General features: G+C 41.0%; 1 protein-coding gene and 1 pseudogene across 1 annotated transcript; one reads left to right on the plus strand and one right to left on the minus strand.

Moving 5' to 3' along the window:
• The first annotated feature begins 433 nt into the window (after positions 1-433).
• On the plus strand, positions 434-1074 carry LOC101417777 (pre-mRNA-splicing factor SPF27 pseudogene; annotated as a pseudogene).
• A 3693-nt stretch (positions 1075-4767) lies between these two features.
• LOC101439615 (olfactory receptor 2AP1) lies at positions 4768-5697 on the minus strand. The gene has a single exon (XM_004466058.3). The coding sequence runs from the start codon at positions 5695-5697 to the stop codon at positions 4768-4770; it is 930 nt and encodes a 309-aa protein (XP_004466115.1).
• Positions 5698-25533: the final 19836 nt, after the last annotated feature.

Here is a 25533-nt window from a genome sequence, read left to right on the forward strand (position 1 = left end):
CGGTCTTACATAGACTGATCTTAGAGAAGCTTAGAGAACTGAAATAACTAGGTCACACAGCTAAGTACCTGAACTAGAATCATAAATCAAATCTGGGTTCCAGAACCCAACTGCTTAACTACTAAGCAATACAGCCTCTCACTCATACTAACAGATCTGAACTTTCACTTCCCAAAGCCTTTCTAAGTATCTTATTATTTCAGCTTATAAACTCTCAAATAATCAAGACTCTTTCCTTTTAAAACTTATTTTACTTTGTGCTCCCTCATTTATTTGTCCATCCATCCATCCATCTATCCATCCACCCATCCATCCATCTATCCACTCATTCCTTATTCCTTCATCCATCTGACAAGTATTTCATGAGTACCCACTGTTGCGTGGCACTGCAGGTGGAATTGTGATCAAGTAGTTATCATGAAAGATTCCTGAAATGGTAGGCACAGGTTTGATCACTGGAGCGACTGTGGTGGATGTGCTGCCCTATTTTGATCAAGGTTATGAAGTACCAGGTGTGTAGGAAGTGACAGTGGCACATGTGGAGGAAGAACTCACAGATACCAACCTACTAAGAACTACCTGAGCTAACAGTCCCGGATTGTTATGCTCTTGAAACTGACATAATGAGAAATGAATTTGAAAGACTGGCTGCCCAACAACCAATTGAACTGCTCAGCATGAAATGATAGGAGATCCCAGCTCCTTTCTCAGGTCAGAAAAATGATATGACTGCATCGCAAGAATGTGTAAACAATTCTATGTCCAGTTAGAGCATCATGTGTTCGAATTGAGAATCTGGAAGTGATGTTACAGCATGAAAGCAATGCCTAGAAGGTATATAATGAAAATCTAGTTCATATGATTGAATATGCCCAGGAAGATTTCTAGAAGTTAAGGAAACACATTCAAGATTTAAACTGGCAGCAAAAGAACATGCAGCTAGTGGCTGGATCTAAATGGAAAGAAATGGAGTCAATTTGGGTATCCCTGGTTAGTAAGAATTGTGAGAATGAATGGACTATTGTGCAACTAACAAATGAAATCTATCAAATTAAACCCCAGTTTTATAGCTAGAAAGTGTGAGAGCCAGATTTTGAAACAGCTAGTCTAGCAACAAAGTTTGTGTTCTTATGCCCCTACTTCTTACAAAGTTAAAAAGTATAAAAGATTCCTGTCCAATTGAGAAAAAATATTTACAGCAATTAGGATACACAATATTAAGAAACAAAGGCATTTTTTTGTGACTCTACTTATTTTTTTAATGTTACATTAAAAAAATATGAGGTCCCCAAATTCCCCCCACCTCCCTCACCTCACTCCTCCCCCCATAACAACAACCTCCTCCGTCATCATGAGACATTCATTGCATTTGGTGAATACATCTCTGAGCATCACTGCAGCTCATGGTCAATGGTCCACACCACAGCCCACACTCTCACACAGTCCACCCAGTGGGCCGTGGGAGGACATACAATGTCCAGTAACTGTCCCTGCAGCTCCACCCAGGACAACTCCAACCCCGGAAATCACCCCCACATCACATCTCTTCCTCCCACTCCCTACCCCCAGCAGCCACCATGGTCACTTTCTCCACACCAATGCCACATTTTCTTCGATTACTAATCACAATAGTTCATGAATAGAATATCTGTAAGTCCACTCTCATCCATACTCTCTTCCTCCCTCCTGTGGACCTTAGAATGGTTGTGTCCACTCCACATCTATATCAAGAGGGGGCTTAGATTCCACATGGATGCTGGATGCAATTCTCCTGCTTTCAGTTGTAGGCACTCTTGGCTCCCTGGTGTGGTGGTTGGCCTTCTTCACCTCCATGTTAGCTGAGTGGGGTAAGTCCAATAAACCAGAATGTAGGAGTTGCAAGTCTGTTGAGGCTCAGGGTCTGGCTATCACATGGTCAGTACAGAGATTCAGGACCCCTGGGTATACATTAAACCCCAGCACCAACTACAGTTCCGGTAAAAGTAACAGGAGAGGCTTGTGTACAAAGATCACATCTGAGTCCAGCTCCATCACACAGGAACACAAACTCCAAAGTAGGGCCAACTGAGATGGCACTGAACTCCATCTGCCATGACCATAGAACCTGTGGGTCTCTGCAGCCCTCAGAAGAACCAATACCTGGGGTTGTATCTATTTCATCTGTCTCTGGGACTCTGCTGAGGTGTGCATCAGGGCAACTCCTCTGATAACCTCCTGGCTCTTTTTGGAGATTTATAGCCATATGAACTCATTTGTCCTTTCCATTTTCCCCTTTTATTCAGGTCAAAAAGCATTTTAAACTCCTGGTATTATATGTAGACTGAGATATTCTGCTGGTCTGAGTTTTCTAGTTACATCATCAGCTGGTACTTGGTAGTGATCCCTTGGTGCCAGGGAGGCTCATCCCTGGGAGTCATGTCCCATGCTGGGGGGAAAGCAACACATTTACATGCTGAGTTTGGCTTTGAGACAGGCTACATTTGAGCAACACAGAGGCTCTCAGGCGGTAACTCTTAGGCACCCTGCAGCTCTAGGCCTTGTTCTTATTTCAGATGCACAGGCTTACAAACATAGTCATTAGTATCAAGGGCTCATTGTTGGACCTTCCTTCTTTTTTGGTCTTTGCTGTTGCACTTGGGGGATTGTTGCTGTTCCTTTAGGGACTGTGATAGAGCTCCCCTGGCTAGGAACTCAGCACTCCCTCAGTTGTTGTTTTTAATTGTAACCACTATGAAAATATCCAAACATTTTTATGTGCCCTGAATATATGTCCTGGAGAACTCCCTGCCAACCATGTGTCCCTTGTCGATAACATCCCACACCAGTATTCCTCCCCTGCAAAGGCATTTTTCAAATCAGTGAGAGATAAACACCCCACCAGAAAAAATATGTAAAGATGTTTAGCATTAATGAGACAAAATAAAACTAGAACTTTTTCATATATAGTATTATTGATAGTGGCCAGTGCTTTTGAAGGTTGTGTTTAGGAAAAACAGTTTACAGAATAATTTGCATAATACCGTATTCTTGATTTTTTTTTGGTGTGGTAACACATATACAACATAAAATTTCCCATTTTAACCACTTTCAACCATACTAGTGGGTGGCATTAATTACATTCACAATATTGTGTCACCATTACCCATTTATGATTTTTAAAAAATCACTTTTTTAGACATATATGTTGACACTCCTACACAATCTCTACTCATTAAATTTGGAGTTTCGTATATGAGCTGCCAAACAGATATTTATTTCACATTATTTTGAGATAGCAATGATGCCAACCAAAGGTTCACTTTTGCCTTTCTTAGGTCAGCAGTAATTATATAATTTATTGAATATTTTCTCATATCACCTTTTTTAAAGCAAAAATGACTGGGAAGTATGGAATTCGGGGTGTCTGGAAACGCTGGTAGCCCTTGGTGGACTGACCTTCCCATTGCTTGATTAGGCACATAAAGACCTGACAAGGGAGGTCAAAAGGCTGGAAGGCTTACGGCCCCGCATGGCATTCACTACTCTCTGCCTGTGGGCACCTCTAGCTCCAAGCAGCTGGGCCACAAGACACCCACCGACTGGGTACCCGAGCAGCAGCAAGGCGACCTAAGACAGTGAGGGAACATCCTGTGACAGTGCCCACAGGCCACCATGGCAGCAGACACTACAGCAGACCAGAAGCATTTCCTCCCAGAACCTTCCTGAGGGTGGGGCAGACTCTCAGACAGCAGTCAAAATAAAGACTCAAGGCTTCAATTAATTCCGATAGTGATCAAAGTAAGTCTGTGAATTCTGTAAATTACCAATTGCGTAAATGCTGTTGTATAAAAAATTAAAACAAATGTTAACGTTTTAAGCAAACAAACAAAAAAAGGAGATGGATGTATGCTATGCTGAAATTGGCAAACCCTTAGCCTAAGTTGGAGGACCCTTGGTCTTTAGCTAGTTGGCTTAATTGCAGAGGAAAATAAAATTAGGAAATGCATTAAATACTTATCTAGCAGTGCAATGCCCTAGCTGTTGTCAATTTTCATATTTTGATTCTTTATATTAATTATTCTTAGCAGCATTAAACATGCCCACCACCAAGTCTTGTTTGAACTTCTGTACCCAAATTTCAAAGATATATTGCTTCTCTTACTTCTCTACTGCCTCTTTTCAGCTCTCTAAATTTTGGAGAATCCTAGTTGTTTAGTATTTAATCCTCTTCTACACTTGCCTCTATTTGTAATCTTTTCTAATCTCACAGCATCATTTAGGTTCTACATGACATGGAATGCTAAACCCATAGATCTGGCCACAAATCCAGATGCCTATACAATATGGACATTATTTAAATGGGAAGTTAGCTTAATTCAAAACCAATGTTATCATAGCCACACCGTTTTTCCCTTGTCCCTTTTTCTTGATTGAAATGAATCAAATCTCTCAAAACTGGAATTTTCTTTCTACCTAATCTACCACAATATTCTTTCTACCTAATTTCTATTTCTCTACATTTTCTTCCTTGACCTATTCCTATTTGTCAATAACCAGTTCTAATAGCATATTATCTGAAAACATTTATAACTCTTAACTCAGATTGAGTTGCTGTCTCTTTTATAAAACCTCATTCATTACTTTTTATTAACACTTAAAAGATTATAACTTATTTATTTCCAAGTCTGTAACAGGGATCGGGTTGAATTCTTTTTGGATGTTTAGTAACTGGCAGAGAGCTTGCTCAGAGTAGGGACTTATCCATTAAAACTTACATTTTGAAATTCTTTAAAGTTTCACAAGCTTTTTGACTGTATCCTTGAAGGCTCGTTTTACCTGCTGGTTCCTTAGGGTGTAAATGAAGGGGTTCAACAAGGGCGCAACTGAGGTAATGAGTAGTGCTACTCCTTTGTTGAATGTGTCTCTTTCTTTTGCTGAGGGCTTAATATAAATGAAGAAGCAACTTCCATAAGACAGAGAGATGACAATCATGTGGGATGAACAAGTCGAAAAGGCTTTTGTCCTTTGCTGGGCTGAGGGCAGCTTTAGAATAGTCCTTATGATGAATGTGTAGGAGAGAATCACCAGCAGCAGAGTGACCACCAGAGTGACTGATGCTACAAGAAAGACAACCTTTTCTATGAGGCTGGTGTCTGAACAGGAGAGTTCCCGGAGGGGCTCATAGTCACAGAAATAATGATTCAGTCTGTTGGATGCACAAAAGTCCTGCTGACTCATTAAGATGATTGGTGGTATAATTACCATTAATCCCGCCAGCCAAGAAGAGATAACCAGCTGAGTGCAGACTCTGCTGTTCATGAAGGTCATGTAATGCAGGGGTTTGCAGATGGCCACATAGCGATCATAGGACATGGAAGCCAGAAGGTAAAACTCAGTAGAGCCAAGGAATATGGCAAAGAAATACTGAGTGAAGCAGCCAGCAAAGCTGATCCTCTTGTTCCCTGTCGTGATGCTCGTCAGGAGTCTGGGGATGAAAATGTTAGTGAAGGAAATTTCTAAGAAGGAGAAGTTCCGGAGAAAGAAATACATGGGAGTATGCAGGTGGGAGTCCAGCAGGGTGAGGATGAGGATAGCCAGATTTCCAAGGATGCTGAGCAGATAGGTGAGGAATAGAAAGGTGAAAACCACCACTTGGAGTTCAGGGACATCTGTCAGGCCCAGCAGGATGAACTCAGTCAACACTGTTTTATTTTTCATTGCTGAAACAATTTTGAGTTTCAAGGTGAAAAAGAGACAGTGATCAAAGACAAGAATGGAAGAGGTGCTCTGAGGTGGACAGGTGACATCTGAGGAACACAAAGGAGACAAACCATGAATTTACCCTCTGATTATGCCCCCTTTGGCTGTATAGGAAAGGCTTGCCACAGAGATGTTTTTCAAAGTGTTTGTGGAATGAGTTAATAAAGGAATGCTCCAAAAGCTGCATCCTTCGAGAGTAATTAATTACTTTCTTCTGTATTCACTTTCCTTACTTCCCATTGAACCCTACTCATTGCCATACTTTCTGTCAGTGTAACTTCTCTCAGAATGCTGCTTTACTTAATCTTCTTTTCTCTATGTTTACAGTCATTTTTCTTCTTTTTTAGCCCTCTTAGGTTTCAGTAATTCCAAAATATGCCAGCTCCTGGCTTCTTCCTAATATACCTTCCATGTTTCTCTACCCATGTATGTCCATTAGAATTCACAGAGCTGTGTATTATGATTATGTCATTCTGTTATTTGAGTCATTACATAAACCTGTCTAAGGTGTAGTGCACATTAGACTGTAATTATCTATTTTTATATACTCAAGTGCATTGTGACACTTTAGACCTATAAATTTGCTTTTCTGTAAGAATTGTTGCATTCCAAGGAATTTTTAGGAGCTTAATATTTAAAGCTAGAATTCTTAACCAGAGATCCCTTAGTGGCCAGATTGGATTTGTTATGTCTCCTAATCCACCAAGTCATGTATAAAACATTTTGTGTATGTGGGTATGGGAATTTAGGGGAAAACATACAATTTTTACTTCATTAAAAATAATAAGGGGTATTATGTTCAAGGCTTTAATTGATAGCCAGATTGTAGGGCTATCAGGATCTTGATTGTTTTGAGTTATTCTTTCTTTGAAACAAATATAGCTCTAACAGATTCAAGGGAAAAGGACATCGAGAAACTTCATAAAGATAGTCTTTCATAGACAAATGATGGATCTGCTGAGGGAATCTTATGCTCGGTCTTTGAGTACTTTAAGAACATTTTAGTCTCTACTGATTTATGAGCTCATGTAGTTAAAGAGTCATGTTATCTGGAGCACCCCATATTGATTTACCAAGATTTTTTCTATTTTTTGTTTTTATAAACATTTATAAGGCAGTAGTTTTAAAACGTTTTTGACCATAATGCATTCTTAATTTTACTTTGTTCTCAGCAAACCTGAATCTAAGTAACAGTTTTACAGAACATGTTTTACTTCCTACGTATTACATAATATTTCTATTTTATTTTATTCTGTTAAATTTTTTTCCAAATGCTGACTGCGAACCACACAATTGATTTCATGACCCCCTAGTGGGTTACAGTCCACAGCTAGAAAACCACTATTCTAAGGAGTCAGGAAATATCACCCAGTGTCCTGGTACCTTTGCTCTCCTGGTTACCAACCTGGATGCCTTGACATCGGTGAGTGGCTGAGTGTTCACAACTGCATCAGCTTCATGCTTTGCAACCACAGAGAAGTAAAATTAAGGAAGCAATATACAGCGAACCTTCTTTCTCACTTTACAATCTAAATGGCTACAGTGGCATTGTAATCCTAAATATTCTTAGTGGTAAATTTTAAGGCCACTTGTTAGTGACATCATAATACAAAATTTGTTGCACTTCTACATTTTCTGTCACCCTGTTCTATCTTGCATTTCGTAGAGATACAAAAACTTTCAGGGCTTCCCTTGGTGAGAAGTAGTTTTCTGCTGTTCCTCTACCTTAATGGTTTAATACGATTTGCCTATTTCTGCTCTTCCACTAATTCAGAGTTCAGAGGAATCAGCTTTTTTGGGGATCCTGTCCTGTTTAAGCAGAGTCAATAAATAGGAGGCTAAGGGAAGAACTTTGTGAAGAACTTTCTGTTCTAGGAGAACTGATGATCTCAAAAGGCATAATATGTATTCCTCTTTAATCCCAGGTCATGCTTTACCCAGAGGGACGCAGGTTATATTTGCTCTCTTGAGAACGTGTTCTGGGGAATCAACTGAGTAAAGATGCACAAGTTGCCCTGGTGATCCATGTTTGGAATGGGCTAATGAATGTCCTTTGTTGACTCTGGGAACAAACTTTAAACATTTGGCATAGGAGAGAAGGTCTGGAGAGATTAGTTTCTGGGTGGCAGTGAGAGAAAGCTCACAAGAGAACATTAGCTTGCAGAGAAGAGGAAGAGTAATGGAATCATGGAATTTGTCTTTCCTGGTACACATCGCATGATCTGCCATGGACAGAAAGGACAGTCATTTGAGTGGAACCATTTACAGGGTGAATGTTTTGAGCAGCCACATTTTCTGAACACCATTATCCCGGTTTCTGTTAGCCCAAATTGGCTTAAGACAGTAAGGGAGCAGTTTTCATTTTCTGGAGGGTATATGCAGAAATGAAATATAAAGCAGAAGGAAGTGGAATGCTGAAATTCAGGCAAGGGTGGGTGCCCATATTGGCCTCGATCAGTTCTGAGAAAGCACTTGCACATCTCCTGGTATCGAAGAAGTTGTTAAGATTTATACATATTATGTGGGAGGGCTAACCCATCGCCATCCAAGGATACCTTCACAGCAGTTTATTCATGAGGAAAATTTGAGACAAAGTATGCACAACATAAATGCTTTACAAATGGCGTCCACAGACATGATCTCACGTATCTCTCACCAGAGTGGTGAGGCCCACAGAGGTAATGTGACCTAAGCAAACAGCACAATCAGAAACTCGATCTTTTTTTTTTAGTAGGTACCAGCAAATGAGCCCAGGACCTCGTACATGGCAAGGAAGCACTCAACCATTGAACTATGTCTCCCAAACTCAATCTTGAATGACATAAGAAGCCTCGTGTCTCTGAATCTTGCTCTCCTATTCTGTAAAATGGTGATAATAATGCCCATTAAATAGAATTATGGTTGTTAAGGGCTTAGATGAGTACCTCGTACATAGTGTCTGTCCCACCAATATTGCACACTTGCCCTATTTTTTTTTTTTTTTTTATGTTTTGAGGATTAAACCTGGGACCTCGTATGTGGGAAGCTGGTGCTCAACCATTGAGCCACATTAGTTTCCCTGAGTTGGTTTTTTCTTTCTTTTAGCTTGTTGCTTGTTTTTTTGTTTCTTCAGGAGGCACTGGAAACTGAACTGGGCCCTCCAATGTGAGAGGCGAGAGCTCAACTTCTTGAGCTATATCCACTCCTTAGCTATTTCTTTTTCTTTTGTTTTTAAAATATTTATTTTATTTATTTCTCTCCCCTTCTGCCGCCGTTGTCTGCTCTCCTTGTCCATTTGCGGTGTGTTCTTCTGCGTCCACTTGCATTATCAGGTGGCACTGGAAACTCCATCTCTTTTTTGTTGCATCATCTTGCTTCATCAGCTCTCTGCGTGTGTGGCACCACTCCTGGGTGGGCTGCACTTTTGTTATGTGGAGTGGCTTTCCTTGTGGGGCACACACCTTGCACGTGGGGCACTCCTATGCAGTGGTGCTCCTGCATGGCATGCACTCCTTGTCCATGGCAGCACTGTGTATGGGCCAGCTTACGACACAGGTCAGGAGGCCCTGGGGATAGAACCCTGGACCCTCCATATGATAGATGGACACTCTACCAGTTGAGCCACATCCACTTTCCCTTAGTTATTTCTTTTAAAGCAGTTTATAGAGAAGAAAGTCAAAGTCACCAATGGAAACTGTTTGGCTCTGACATTGTTAAATGCTATATTTAAAGAAATCTCTTATCCTGGAGACCCATTCTTACTGATGAAGATGGAGCTAAAGAGGCAAGTTGGGTGGAGGGTCCTGCCTCATTGAAGAGTCATTTTAGGTTGCAGTTTACGTCGACTTGGATTTGGGAAAAAGAATCAGCATAAAATTAGATGAACGTAAGAGGTTGAAATCTTCTCAGGAAATAGTCGATGAAGAAAAATATTTGATTTGAAAGGATAGGCTTATTCCTAAAGTACCTAGATTGTAAGATGAAGAAGCAGTTGAGGTAAATATGACTGGTGGAACATAGCAGTTATTTTAGAAATTAGGACATATTTCTAATTGCTGATTTTATTGGTGTTCCATTTGTGATGATATCACCTTGATGAAGAAACAATAACATTGATATTGTTTATGAGATTCTATATTAAGTTTCAATAAAACCTGCACTGGTCATTTCTGTCCTGACTTCAGTAGTACTTTAGATTATGATGTTACTAAACATTTAGAGCATTTGAACTTTAATGATTAGGGCACTGTACCTAGTGAGTAGATCTTGATATATAAGAAGAAAACTCATTAATTCATTCAACAGCTATTATTAATAACCTAACCATGTGCAGGCCATGCCACTGCAGATACAACAGTTGATAAAACCACTGCTGTCTCTCCCTAACATTTAGAGGCAGCAGATGGAAAATAAACAAATCAGCAAATAAATATTAAACAGGTCACTTGATGATAAATGTGGTAACAAAATAAAGCATGATAAGAGTATGAAAGAGAGCAGGGAATAGTGGGGGGTACATTTTCTTTGAGGCAATAAAAATGATATTTATGAGAAGCGAGGGAGTGAGCCATGCAGTTATTTAGTGGAAGAGTATTCCAGGGAGAAGAAAAAAAATAAGTGCAAAGGCCCTGAAGCAGGAGCATGCTTAGTGTGCTGGAGGATCAGAAAGAATAACAAGGCCAGAGCATAGTGATGGAGGGAGGAGAAAGGGGAGGGAAGAGTGATGAGGGCTGTGCAGATCATGTAGGGCCTTCTGGGCCACACTGTAAAGACTTTGGCTTTTAGTCTGAGTGACATGGGAAGCTGTCATATGTTTGAGGATATGGATAATATGATCTGATTTTTGTTTTGAAAATATTACTTTGGATGCTGTGTAAGAATAGAATTTATGGTACAGGGACAAATGCAGAGAGACCAGTTTGGAAGCAGTTGTAATAATCTAGGTAAGAACTGATAGTAGTGTGTAGTACCAGGGTAGAAGTAGTGGAGCTGGCAGAGTGATCAGATTCTGGACTGACTTGAAGGCAAAAGCAATAGTATTGACTGCTGGCTTGGATACAGGGTGAAAACAAAAGAGTTGGGTCAAAGATGACTGTATTAGTCAAGGTTCTCCACAGAAACAGAATCAATAATATATACATATATCTTTATATCTCTCTATTTCTCAATCAGCCTATCATCTGTCTATCATCTATCTGTCTGTCTATCTATCTATCTATCTATCTATCTATCTATCTATCTATCTATCTATCTATCTATCTATCTATGTGGGAGCTGGCAAGTCTGAACTCCATAGAGCAGAGCTCAAGCTAGAAATGCCCATAAAGGTGATTCTTCTTTATCAATACCACAGTTTATTTGTAAATATGTTATATGTGTCAATAATCAAATTGACAACATTTTTATATATATCACTGCATAATAGTAGTATCATTCCAGAAAACAATCCACTGTATATTCAGTTACAATTTTGGTTCTTAAAATCTTTAAATACAAATATTTGAAACACTAAACATGAAACAGAAGCATGAATGGTAGAGGAAACTGAAAACAGCAAGTAATAGAAACCAAAATACCCCCTCCCCGCCAAAAGCAAAAGAAAACAAATATAAAATCATCTGGTTACATATTTTTATTTAATTAATTAATTTAGTTTTGTATTTTATCATTTTATTTGATAATCAGCTATTAGTTTTCATCCACATTGATTGTAGGTTTTTGAAAGTGGTGACAGGGACATAGGTAACCAATGTATAGAGCTTGTTTGGAGAATCTTCATCCTCATTACGTTTTCTGGACAACTGTACACGGATACGATACGGGACATTCCTTATCCCTTTGACCCACACAACCTTGAGCCTTGTGTCGATGGGCACATCTGGCGTTCCCATCTCCTTCATGGCAAATTTCCGGATCTCTTTGAGGGCCCGAGGGGCACATTTCTTGAAGCCCACTCCATGATGCGCTTGTGAATGTTGATGGTGTACTCCCTGGTCACCACCTCGTTGATGGCAGAACGGCCGTTTCTCTTCTCACCACCTTTCTTAGCAGGAGCCGTTCTATGTCGACCAGGTTGGAAAGAAAGAGAGCGAGGACTTGTGGGAGAAGGAAAACGCTGGCCGCAAGTACAACTTCCCGGTCGCCTGGAGGCGGGCAAGGGGTGTGGCTAGGGTGAGGCCAGGTGTGACCTGGTTAAATACTTTTTTTTTTAGATTTATTTTTTATTTATTTCTCTCCCCTTCCCCCCGCCCAGTTGTCTGCTCTCTGTGTCCATTCATTGTGTGTTCTTCTGTGACCACTTCTATCCTTATCAGCAGCACCAGGAATCTGTGTTTCTTTTAGTTTTGTCATCTTGTTGTGTCAGCTCTTCGTGTGTGTGGCGCCATTCTTGGGCAGGCTGCACTTTCTTTTGCACTGGGCGGCTCTTCTTACGGGAGCACTCCTTGTGCATGGGGCTCCCCTATGTGGGGGACACCTCTGTGTGGCATGGCACTCCTTGTGCGCATCGGCACTGTGCATTGGCCAGCCACACACAGGTCTAGGAGGCCCAGGGTTTGAACCTCGGACCTCCCATGTGGTAGGAGGACACCCTATCCATTGGGCCAAGTCCGTTTCCCTGGTTACATATTTTTAAAGAATATAGCCAGGAGATCAGATGACCATACTTTTTTTTTTAAATTAATTTTTAAATTGATTTTGTAAAAATATTACATTAAAAAAATATATATGAGGACCCCTTCAACCCCACCACCCCTACCCCACCACTCCCTCCCCAGCAACATTCATTCCCATCATCATGACACATCCATTGCATTTGGTAAGTACGTCTCTGGGCACCTCTGCACCTCATGGTCAATGGTCCACATCATGGCCCATACTCTCCCCCATTCCATCCAGTGGGCCCTGTGAGGATTTATAATGTCCGGTGATTGCCCCTGAAGCACCATCCAGGGCAGCTCCAAGTCCCTAAGACGCCTCCACATCTCGAGATGACCAAACTTTTAAAAAAAGTGACTTAAAGTTGTATTTCTTTAGACCCATTTAAGAGGAAAAATTTACCATATTAACTTCCATGCTCTTGCTTGTTCTTCCTTCTCTTAGTTTCTAAAGAATATATGTCCAGGGAAGTGGACTTGGCCCAGTGGTTAGGGTGTCCGTCTACTACATGGGAGGTCCCCAGTTCAAACCCCAGGCCTCCTTGACCTGCGTGGAGCTGGCCTATGTGCAGTACTGATGTGTGCAAGGAGTGCTGTGCCATGCAGGGGTGTCCCGGCGTAGGGGAGCCCCACGCGCAAGGAGTGTGCCCCATAAGGAGAGCCACCCAGCAAGAAAGAAAGTGCAGCCTGCCCAGGAGTGGTGCCACATACAAGGAGAGCTGACACAATAAGATAATGCAAGAAAAAGAAACACAGATTCCTGTGCCGCTGACAACAACAGAAGCGGACAAAGAAGAACACGCAGCAAATAGACACAGAGACAGGCAACTGGGTTGGGGGGTGGGAAGGGGAGAGAAATAAATAAAAATAAATAAATCTTAAAAAAAAAAAGAATATGTGTCCTGGTTTAAGCTACATTGAAAGAGAGGAAGGCGGTGGACTTGGCCCAGAGGTTAGGGCATCCATCTACCACATGGGAGGTCCGTGGTTCAAACCCAGGGCCTCCTTGACCCGTGTGGAGCTGGCCCATGCACAGTGCTGACGTGTGCAAGGAGTGCCATGCCACACAGGGGTGTCCCCCGCCTAGGGAACCCCTACGCGCAAGGAGTGTGCCCCGTAAGGAGAGCCGCCCAGCACGAAAGAAAGTGCAGCCTGCCCAGGAATGGTGCCGCACACATGGAGAGCTGACACAACCAGATGACCCAACCGAAAGAAACACAGATTCCCATGCTGCTGACAACAACAGAAGTGGACAAAGAAGATGCAGCAAATGGACACAGAGAGCAGACAACCAGGGTGGGGGGGGGGTGGGAAGGGGAGACAAATAAATAAATAAATCTTAAAAAAAAAATACATATTAGGAAAAAAAAAGAGGGGAAGAGGGAAGTAGTACAGCATAAAGCCAAATGAAAGCACTTCAAATATTTGCAAAAAAGGTTTGGTTAAAATTTCTTTAATGAACTATTTTTGGCAAATACATGTCTATATTTTAAATTTAGCTTTTTGTTGAATTGTTCTTTTTTTCCTCCATTATCTCTCAAAGGAAACATAGCAGCAAACCACTCCCATATTTTAAGTTTTAAACCCATCAGCAACTGGGTTCACTGTCAGTAACCACAAATACTCAATTTTTTATTAATGCACTTGTCATCCAGTAAGCTTAGATTAATACATGAATAAATAAAATAACTACATGTAAAATACATGAATAAATAAAATAACTACAACTAAACAAAGCAAATGAAATGAGATTAGTGAGTCCTGATCAAATGGAATACTTTACAGCTTTCAGCTGAAAGACTGTAAAATGTACACCCCTACCTAGTAGCACTAGGAATGTGCAGTATCATTTATTGGAAAAAGAAATGTAGGATTCACAGCCTAGAAATTATTTTAATAGTAGTATGTATTTTTCCTTTTTTAGATAAACATTTTTAACATATTTGGTTTCTACCTAATGTAAGACTACACAGAAAACTAAACATTACTGTATTTACTCCAAACAGCACTGACTATGCCACAGGGAACATGGTCTAAAATACTCAATTCTATAGGTAGGCCATGGCATTGAATGCATGGCTATATTAATAGTTTTAAGAAAGGCATACATTTCCAAAGTATGTTAAATACACAAATAGTTCTATAAATAACAAAAAATCAGCAAAAATGTTTAGGTTGTAAGATTCCCAAATTTACTAATGTTTTAAAGAGTTTTCAACATATGTTGTCTGATGAGTTGGTTTAAGCTAATAGCTGATTACCTTTTAGAGGAGCTAAACTAAACTATAATACTACATAACTTCCTAATGTAGGTAATTTGAAAAATCTAAAAAGTGATTCCAATTATTCTAATTAGCATTTGAAATACTGAAAGAACCAATGGCTCAAGAAACACTTTGGGGAAACGGACTTTGGCCCAGTGGTTAGGGCGTCCGTCTACCATATGGGAGGTCCGCGGTTCAAACCCCGGACCTCCTTGACCCGTGTGGAGCTGGACATGCGCAGTGCTGATGCGCGCAAGGAGTGCCGTGCCACGCAAGAGTGTCCCCCGCGTGGGGGAGCCCCACGCGCAAGAAGTGCGCCCGTGAGGAAAGCCGCCCAGCGTGAAAAAAGAAAGAGCAGCCTGCCCAGGAATGGCGCCGCCCACACTTCCCGTGCCGCTGACGACAACAGAAGCGGGCAAAGAAACAAGACGCAGCAAATAGACACCAAGAACAGACAACCAGGGGAGGGGGGGAATTAAATAAATAAATAAATCTTTAAAAAAAAAAAAAAAAAAGAAACACTTTGATGTTATTCTATTTTTCTTTTCATTTTCCTCCAAAACTATTCTCATGAATTTAAGATCCAGAATGCTTCAGAATATGTCTTCAGAGTAGGCTTATCACTAGAGTATTTTGATCAGAAGATATAGCCTTAATGCTTTGAATATGTAATTCTAACCTAAAATCACAATCCTTTATTTGAAAATATCAAATTCCAATTCAAAACAATTAATTGGTGAAGCTACTAATACTAGAGTGGAAAAAATTATTTTTTCCCATAAAGACTCCATGAAAATATAAAGCCCAAAGTGACTGATAACCTAAGTCCACTTGTAAACATTGTTTAAAATAGAATGTTTTCCAAAGCTTCTTATGAGATTTTAATGAATTGTTGTAGTCTGAATTAAGACCTTATAAATCAAGGTTAAGTTATTAATGACTATTTATCAAGGTGATGTACTTACCTTCAACAATGTTCAACCAACAGACATAAGTTATAAACGTTAACAGGAATATTTAATGCCCCATCATATCTCTCAGTACTGGATGTTTATTGTTTCACAGTGTTGCACTTTCAGTATCAAGAAGCCTTTTTAGAAGACAAGTTCCATCTCTTCCCATTATCCCTTAATATGTAGGTAACAAAATATAAAATAAAACAAGATTTATGCTTAGTAAACTAACATATAAAATTATTGTTGCAATACTCACAAAGATTGCATATAAACATACAGTCATCATAAAGTCTATAAAGTATATCCTTAGTTTTATAAAATAAATACAGATTGTCTCAAGGTAAAAAAAAAATAGTGCGGTTGCAAATAAGCCTTTTGTTATGTTAAAGTGTGCAAAGGAGTAAAACTTTAGAAAACATTAACATGTTCCCCAAACTTCTAATATAATTTAAATGATTGCACTGTAACAGCAGGGTGCTTTTTTAGAGGCTGGTATGAATGAAAAAGGCAGGCTGTGTGAGCAACAAATAGCGTAACAGTGCTCCCATACATCACCCCACCACCACCATCTTGCATTGTTGTGAATCAGTTGTTACAAATTAGGAAAGAGCAATTACTACTGATAAAACTGGCAGTCCTCTGTCACATGGCTGTCACTTGTTCCTTCCTCGGTGGTTTTCTTTGACTTCTGGCTTGTAGTGTCTTGTGTGTATAAGGTTTTACGGTGGTTTGGAGCTATGTATCCCAGAAAACTGGTTCCTTTTTTCCCTTTATTTAAAAAAACTGCACAAATGGTACATAAAAAATATAGAGGATTCCCATATGCCACACTCCTTCCCCTTCCCACACTTTCCTACATTAACTGCATCCTTCATTAGTGTGGCCCATTTGTTAAAATTGATGAAGACATATTGAAGCATTGCCACTAACTGTGTATTATAGTTTACATTATAGTTTACTCTCTGTCCTGCACAATTTTGTAGCTTATGACAAAATAGATAATGGCCTGTATCCATCATTGCAGTGTCATGCAGGACAATTTCATTGTCCTGAAAATGTCCCATATTATACCTATTTTTCACTTTCCCTCCCCTCAGAGCCTCTAGTGGCCTCTGCGTTTATATCAATGTTTTAAGTTCTTCCATTATAGCAATAAGTCTATAGTAGAATAGAGTAAGTCTACTTTAGTCCATTGTTCATTCCCCAATCCTAAGAATTTTGGGATGGTGATGCCCACTCTGTTTTTAATTGAGAGGGGGCTTAGATTGCATGGACAGGTGGATGGAACTATCTTGTTTGCTGTAGCAGACTCTCTGTTCCTTGGTATGGGTGTTGCCCATCATCATCACCTTGTTAGTTGACCTGGGTGAATCCAATGAACTAGAGAGTAGGTACTGCAACTCTGCTGAGATTCAGGGTCCCAGTGGCACATGGATGGACCAAAGATTTAAGTCTTTTGGACATACACCTATCAAGAATAGTACTAACTCTAGGTTCATATAAAAAGGGCAGAAGGCGGTGGTGCTCTGTCATGGTCCCTAGGGGAGCAGCGACAGTCTCCCAGGTGCAGAGGCAAGGACCGGGAAGGAATGAGGGTCCAACAGTGAGCCCCTGACGCTAATGCTATGCTTGTGAGCCGATATGCCTGAATTAAGAACAAGGCGTAGAGCAGCATTGTGCCTGGGAATTTCCTCCTGACAGCCTTCATGTTACTCAAATGTGGCCAGTCTCTAAGCCAAACTCAGCATGTAAATCCAATGCCTTCCCCCCAGTGTGGGACATGACACCCGGGGATGAGCCTACCTGGCACCGAGGGATCACTATCAACTACCAACTGATGATGCAGCTGGAAAATGACCTTGAATGGAAGGTTCAATGCTGATCAGCAGAATATCCCTGTCTACATAAAATAACATGACTTTAAAATGCTGTTTGAGCTAATGTAAGGGGGAAATGGAAAGGAGAAATGAGTTTATATGGCTATGAGTCTCTAAAAAAGAGTCTGGAGGCTGTCAGAAGGATTGCCCTTATGCACAACTGAGCAGAGTCTAAGAGACAGATAAAGTAGATACAACCCCCAGGTATTGGTTCCTTTGAGGGCTAAAGAGACCCATGGGTGCTATGGTCATGGCAGATGGGGTTAACTGCCATGTCAGATGGCCCTTCTTTGGAGCTGGTGTTTATGCATGATGAATCTGGACTTAGATGGGATCTCTCTTCATAAGACTTTCATGCTACTGTGCTGGAGTTGTAGTTGGTGTTGGGGTTTAAGATATATTTAGGGGATTTGAATCTCTGGACTGAAAATGTGATAGCCAGGCCCTGAGCCTCAACAGACTCCAGCACCTACAATCCGATTTATTGGTTCACCTCACTCAGCTAAGATGGAGTTGAAGAAGGACAACCACCACACCATAGAGCCTAGAGTGCCTACAACTGAAAGCGGGAGGAGTGCATCCAGTATCCATGTGGAATCTGAGCCTCCTCTTGACATAGAGGTGCAATGGACACAACCAATCCAATGTCCACAGAGAAAAGGTGGCATTGGAGTGGGAAAAGTGGACATGGTGGCTGATGGGTATGGGGAATGGCAGGAAGAGACGAGATGTGGAGGCATCTTTGGGACTTGGAGCTTCCCTGGAAGGTGCTTCAGGGGCAATCACCGGACATTGTAAATCCTCACAGGGCCTACTAGATGGAATGGGGGAGAGTATGGGCCATGATGTGGGCCATTGACCATGAGGTACAGAGGTGCCCAGAGATGTACTTACCAAATGCAATGGATGTGTCATGATGATGGGAATGAGTGTTGCTGGGGGGGGGGAGTGGTGGGGTGGGGGTGGTGGGGTTGAATGGGACCTCATATATTTTTTTTAATGTAATATTTTTACAAAATCAATAAAAAAAAAATAAAAAGGGCAGAAGAGTCATGTGTAGAGAAACCACAAGTGAGTCTAACTCTGTCACATTGGGGAACGTAAATTCCAAGGTAGGGCCCGATGGCAGGGTGCCAAACTCCTGAGCTGTCTGCCCTGCCTATAGTGTCTGGATGTCTCTAGAGCCCTCAGGGCCCTGCTATTTGAGATATTATTTACTGTGGCAGTTAATGAGATCCTGCTGAGACATGCGTAAGTGTAACCTCTGGAATGACCACCCGATTTTCTTTGAAATCTCTTATAAAAACTCATTTGTGCTTACCATTTCCTCTTTATGGTCAAGGTCTTTTTCCAGGTGCGTTGCTAGTTGGCACTTGGTAATAATTCCTTGGTGACAGGGGGTCTCATTCCCTGGAGTCATGTCCCATGCCGGGGGAAATGTAGTGGAAACAGATTCTTAAACATAATCCATTCCTGTGGGTGTGAGCCCATTGTAAGTAGGAACTTTAAAAATAATTATAAAATTTTTTTAGAGAAGTGTTGGATTACAGAAAAGTTGCATGTATATATAAGGGAATCTCATATACCCCCTCATACACCACATGTTACATTAGTGTGGTACATTTGTTACAATTGAAGCATTGCTACTAACCAAGGTCTGTAGTTTACATTATGGTTTATACTTTGTATTGTACAGTTTCATAGGTTTTTACACATGTATAATGACCTGTATTCATCATTACAGTATCATGCAGAATAATCTCCATGTCCTAAAAATGCTCTGTGTTCTACCTGTTATTTCTTCCCGTTCCCCTCAGAACCTCTGATAATCACTATCTTCTTTTTTTTAAAGATTTATTTATTTCTCCCCCCCCCCCGTTATCTGTTCTCTGTGTCTATTTGCTGTGTCTTTGTCCGCTTCTGTTGTTGTCAGCGGCACGGGAATCTGTCTCTTTTTTGCTGCGTCTCTTTTTGCTGCGTCTCTTTTTGCTGCGTCATCTGTTGTGTCAGCTCTCTGTGTGTGCAGCACCATTCCTGGGCAGGCTGCTCTTTCTTTCATGCTGGGCAGCTCTCCTTACGGGGTTCACTCCTTGTGCATGGGGCTCCCCTACGCGGGGGACACCCCTGCGTGGCAGGGCACACCTTGCGCACATCAGCACTAAGCATGGGCCAGCTCCACAAGGGTCAAGGAGGCCCTGGGTTTGAACCACGGACCTCCCATGTGGTAGACGGATGCCCTAACCACTGGGCCAAGTCCGCCACCAACCACTATCTTTATGTCAGTTTTACAAGTTCTTCCATTACCACATGCTAATAACTGTAATAACAATAAGTCTCTTTGGTTCATGGTTCCATTCCTAGCTTATGTTTGTTCATTTCTCAATCTTGAAGAATTTGGGATAATATCTGCTCTGCTTCAGTTTGAGAGGGGGCTTAGATATTATGTGGCAGATGGAAAGAAATGTTTTGCTTGCAGTTATAGATACTCAGTTAAAATTTGGATGGGACTTGCCCATCATTATCATTTTGTTACTTGTCCTGGGCAAGTCTGAAGAACTGGAAAGTAGGTGTTGGCTGCCACTCTTCTGAGATTCAGAGCTCAACCAACAAATAAACAGATTAAATATTTAAGTCTTAATGGGTATAGTGTTAATTATAGGTTCAAATACAGGGGCAGAAGAATATCAATAGGGAAATTATACATGAGCCTGAATGTTTTATTGGGGAAATAGATTATCACATATTCCAAAATAAAGGTTCCGATCGGGTGCTGATTTCATGAGGTTGTGTGTCTTGCCTGTAGTGTCTGGATGTCTCTAGAGCCCTCAGGAACACTTGTTTGAGGCTTTGTTTACTGTGGCAGTTAGTGAGATCTGCCTGAAACCTGCATAAGGGTAACCTCTAGAATGACCTTCCAATCACTTTGAAATCCCTTAGCCATAAAAACTCTTTTGCATTTAATGTTTTCCCTGTTGGTCAGGGCCTTTTTCCAAACATGTTGCTGGTTGCTGTTTGGTAGTAATCCCTTGGCTCTAGGGAGACTTATCTCCGGAATCATGTTTGGGGGAAGGTAGTGAGTTGTTTGCTGGCGTAGAGAGGGGCCACATTTGAGTTTTCAGGAGTTAAATCTTAGGCATTAGGTATTATGAGGCTAAGTTTCAATTTTATAGGGATAAGCTTCATAAGTACAAGCATTGATGTTGAAGGCTTGGCATATTGGCCATGTTTTCTTTTATTAGGCACTGCCTATATCCTCCAGAGATTTTTGCCACTCTATTTGAGAAAGTAACAGAATGCTCCAGAATGGGAGTTTAATGTTTTGTTGGTTACTGTATGGGTCTCCATCCATTGAGAAAATATCCTATGACAAAACGAACACATTCATATCCCACGGAGTCATGCCCCAGGTGCATCCCTCCACCACTGACACCCTGCACCAGTGACACTCCTCTGCCATTGATCCCGAAAGAACACTCCTACAGTTGTCTTCTCAACCACAATCTGTGGCCTTCTCAGAATTTGCCGAGCCACACATTCACCTGTTCCATCCTCCAGCCCTCCCGCCAGCTTCATGGATGATCCAATCTCCAGACCGAACCCCCTTCACAGTCACACATCACTGCTGTCCCTCACACTCACATCACTGTACCACTATCACCTCTGTTCTTCTCAGATTGAGCATTGGGTCACCACACTCTACTCCCTTTCTATCTCTTGGTAGCCTATCTTATCTCTGTGAGTCTTTCAATATCCTTCGTTCATATCATTGAGATCATGCATTATTTGTCCTTCAGTGACTGGCTTACTTAACATAAGTTCTTCAAGGATCATCCATGTTGTCACAAAACGTCAATCTTTCCTTCTTTTTTTTTTAAAAAAGTTTATTGAAGTATATCACTCATACATAAACAAGTGTATAATAGTTGTGAATTTACAAAACAAACATGTATAATATCAAACAAACATACATAACATCTCACCCTACCACCAATAACTTGCATTGTTTTTAAACCTTTTTAACACATAATTAAAGAGCACTGTCAAAGTGTTACTACCAAACAAAATATTTTTCCCCTAACCAATCCTATTATTATCTTTATATCATTTATATATGAACATACATAAACAATTAGCATATAGTAAAAGTTGTGAACTTACAAAGCAAACATACATAACATCATACATGGGTCCCATACATCAACCCTCCACCAACACCTTGCATTGTCATGAGACATTTGTTACTATTTATGAAAGAATATTGTCAAAATCTTACTACTAATTATAGTCCGTATCTTATATTTGGTGTCCCCAATCCACCCCATTATTATTTTTTAACTATATTTTTTATGAAGTTGTAAACTTATAAAACAATCATGCACATGTGCAGAATTCCCAAACAATACCCCTCCATCAACACATCACGATGTGGTGTGTCATTTGCTACAGATAAAATAATATCATCTGATTGTTACCACATCCATAATGTACATTTGGTTCACATTTTCCATACTGCCTCAGTACCAACACAGTACATCTTTCGCATTGATGCAAGAATATTATATTATTACTACTAACCACAGTCCATAGTTCACTCCAGCTGTATTTTCCCCATGCTTCTCCACATTCCCAACACCCTGCAGTAGTGATACACATTTGTTCTAGTTAACAAAGGACACTCTTGCATCTGTACCATCAACCACAATTCTCATCCACCTCTTCGTTTACTGTGCCATCCACTTCTTAGATTATTTTCTAGCATTCTGTCAATTGGCATTTACATAACTAGACTACCATTTTCAGTCATATCCCCATTTATAAACTAGCTCTTACTCCCTGTGTATTACCATTCACCCTATACATTTCCATACCTTTACAGTAAAGCTAATTAAAACTTCTACATACATTAAACATCAGTAGTCCACAGTCCTGCTCTTATCTCCTTTAAGAATCCACCATCTACCACCAGGTGTTGAAGATATTTTCCAATAATTTCTTCTAGAAGTTTTATGATTCTTGCTTTTATTTTTAGTTTTTTGATCCATTTTGAGTTAATTTTTGGATAAGGTGTGAGATAGGGGTCCCCTTTCCTTCTTTCAACTATGGATGTCCAATTCTTTTAGCACCTTTTGTTGAATGGATTGTTCTGCCTGAGCTGTGTGAGTTTGACAGGCTAGTCAAAAATCACTTGACAATACCTGTGAGGGTCTGTTTCTGAACCATAAATTTGGTTCCATTGGTCTATTGTGTCTGTCTTTAGGCTAGTACCATGCTGTTTTTACCACTATAGGTAGGCATTGTGATTTAAAGTCTGGAGATGGGGGTTCACTTTCCCTTTTTATGATGTTTCTGGCTATTTAGGACTCCTTACCCTTCCAAATAAATTTAATGATAGTGTTTTCAATTTTTTCTTTAATGCTGGTGAAATATTTTATCAGCATTAATATTTATTATTATGTATTTATCAAATATTCCTTCTGCCCCTTTTCCCTTCTCTTCTCCTTCTGGGACACCCATGACACATATGTTTGCACGCCTTTTGCTGTCATTTAGTTCCCTGAGACCTTGTTCAATTTTTTCCCCATTTTTTGTCTTCATCTGTTCTTTTGTATGTTCACTTTCAGAGGCCATTTCTTCAATCTCACCAATCCTTTCTTCTGCCTCCTCAAATCAGCTATTATATGATTCCAAGGTTTTAAAATTCATTTATTGTACCTTCCATTTCCAGAAGATCTGCTATTTTTCTATGTATGCTTTCAAATTCTTCTTTGTGCTCATCCAATGTCTTCTTAATATCCTTAATCTCTTTAGACATCTCATTGGATTTATTAAGGAGATTGGGTTGAACATCTATGATTAGTTGTCTCAACTCCTTTATGTCATCTGGAGGCTTATCTTGTTCCTTTAACTGGGCCATAGCTTCCTGTTTCTTGGTGTGGATTGTAATTTTTTGTTTATGTCTTCACATCTGGTTTCCTAGAGTATTTATTCTGGGTACAATTTTTCTCTTTAGTTTAGCGCTTCCTATTCTTTCTCCCTTGCTGGTTATGCAGTAAGAGCCAAGTTTGTAGTTGGTGCTGTAAGCTGTGGAGGCTCAAGCTGTCCTCATTGCACCAGGGACCAATGAGGCTTCTTTCAACTTTCTCCTTTGCTAGTGGTAGGGACAGAGTCACAGCTATGTGGAATAATCCCCGTGCAGGCCTAGATTGTAGTTGCTCAGAGAGACTGATGAAGCTTCACATCCCTTTCTCCCCTGCCTGGGGCAGGGATGGGCAGGTGTGGGCAGCAATCTATGCAGTGTGGGTCAAGGTGATGGCAGTTCCCCTGGTAGACTTCTGATTTTCAGTCTATGCCAGCCAAAGTTACCTGCAGTTACCTGTATAGGCTGGTCCAGGGCTCCTCAGCCTCCTCCCTACCAGAGGCGGGGCTGAAGCCTAGGCAGGCTGCAGGCTGATCTGCATGAAAGAAAGTGGTTCTTGCCGACGCTGAGAGTTTCAGTCAGGCCGGCTTCCCCTAGGCTGGGGGCGGAGTCAGAATGGCAGCTACTGGCCTCTTTCTGACTGGGCTGGTTCACACCCCAGCTGTTCCTAGGGTTATCTTTTAGCCAGCCCAGTCTACCAATCAGTAGCTGGAATCGGCAGCCAACCATCTCCTCCTCCCCTGTTTCTAGGAAATGGAACTTCCAATTCCAGCCACAGAATAGCTCCTGGGGTGGCTTGCACCACCAGAGTAGGCCTCTGTGGCTTGGCCAGTAATTTCCTGGAGAGGCTGGCTCAGGTCCTCACAGCTTCCTCCCTGTTGAAGGTGGCACTGGGGAGTAGGCTAGACCTGCAATCTGATTTGGATGGAAAGAAGCTGGACCCTAGCAGCACTGATTTTCACTCCTCCCCACTATCCCTCATGCCAGGTGTGGAGTTAAGATGGCAGCTAGAGGCCTCTTTCTCAATTGGACAGACTCAAACTACAGCTGTTGTCAGGATTATACTGTAGCCTGCTGAATTTACGCATCAGTAGCTGAAATTGGTGCCAACCGTCTCTTCCTCCCTCATTTTGGGTAAGTGGAGCTTTCAATTCCAGTGGAACAGCTCCCAAGGTGGCTTGTGCCTCCAGGGGAGGATGGGCACCAGCCTCTGTGACGCGGAGCGCTCTACTTATGAGTCTTCTCTACAGATGGGCAGTCTGCTCCTTCCACTCCTTCAAGGACATTGCAGGATGCTCTTCTGGACTCCTGGAGTCCCCAAACAGGTGCTTCAGATAGCTCCAGAGAGCTCTGGGTGTTTGCTAACTGCCCTGTAGCAGGAGTTGACTCTAGGAGCTCCTTACTCTGCCACCATCTTGCTGGCAATCCTTCATTCCTTCTTAGAGCTGGATAATATTCCATCATATGCATATAGCACATATTGTTTATCTATTCATCAGTTGATGGACATTTGGATTGCTTCCAACATTTGGCAATTGTGAATAATGTCACTATGAACATTGGTGTGCATATATCTGCTCGTGTCCCAGGTTTTAATTCTGGGTAAATTCTTAGTAGTGACATTGCCAGGTCATATGGTAATTCTATACTTCCTGAGGAGCTCCAAATTTTCCTCCCCAGTTGCTGCACAATTCTTCATTCCCATAAACAGTGAATGAGTATTCCCATTTGTCCACATCCTCTCTAACACTTGTAGTTTCCTGTTTTTTTTTTTAATAGCAGCCAGTCTAGTAGGTGTAAAATGATATCTCCCTGTATTTTTGATTTGTATTTCCCCCAGGTGAACCCTCCCCATGCAACCCCCACCCCCAATATCCCTTGCCAGTGGTTCTCCCCTACCACAGTTGTGACCCTTGTGATCCAAAACCAAAGTCAACAAAATAATCAAATAAAATTAATAAGAAAATGAAATAACAATAGTTCTAAAATGAACAAACAAAATATAAAAAGATTCTGAAATAATATAAAAAATTTTAAGACAGTTTCTTTCATCACTGTAAGATTTGTTGTCTTGTATGTACAGTGACAATTTCTTCTGTATAATCCCCCAGTGTCTTATTTTTTTCATTTTATCTTCAAAGAAGC

This window comes from Dasypus novemcinctus, chromosome 12 (assembly GCF_030445035.2).
Source record: "Dasypus novemcinctus isolate mDasNov1 chromosome 12, mDasNov1.1.hap2, whole genome shotgun sequence".
NCBI classification, from domain to species: domain Eukaryota; kingdom Metazoa; phylum Chordata; class Mammalia; order Cingulata; family Dasypodidae; genus Dasypus; species Dasypus novemcinctus.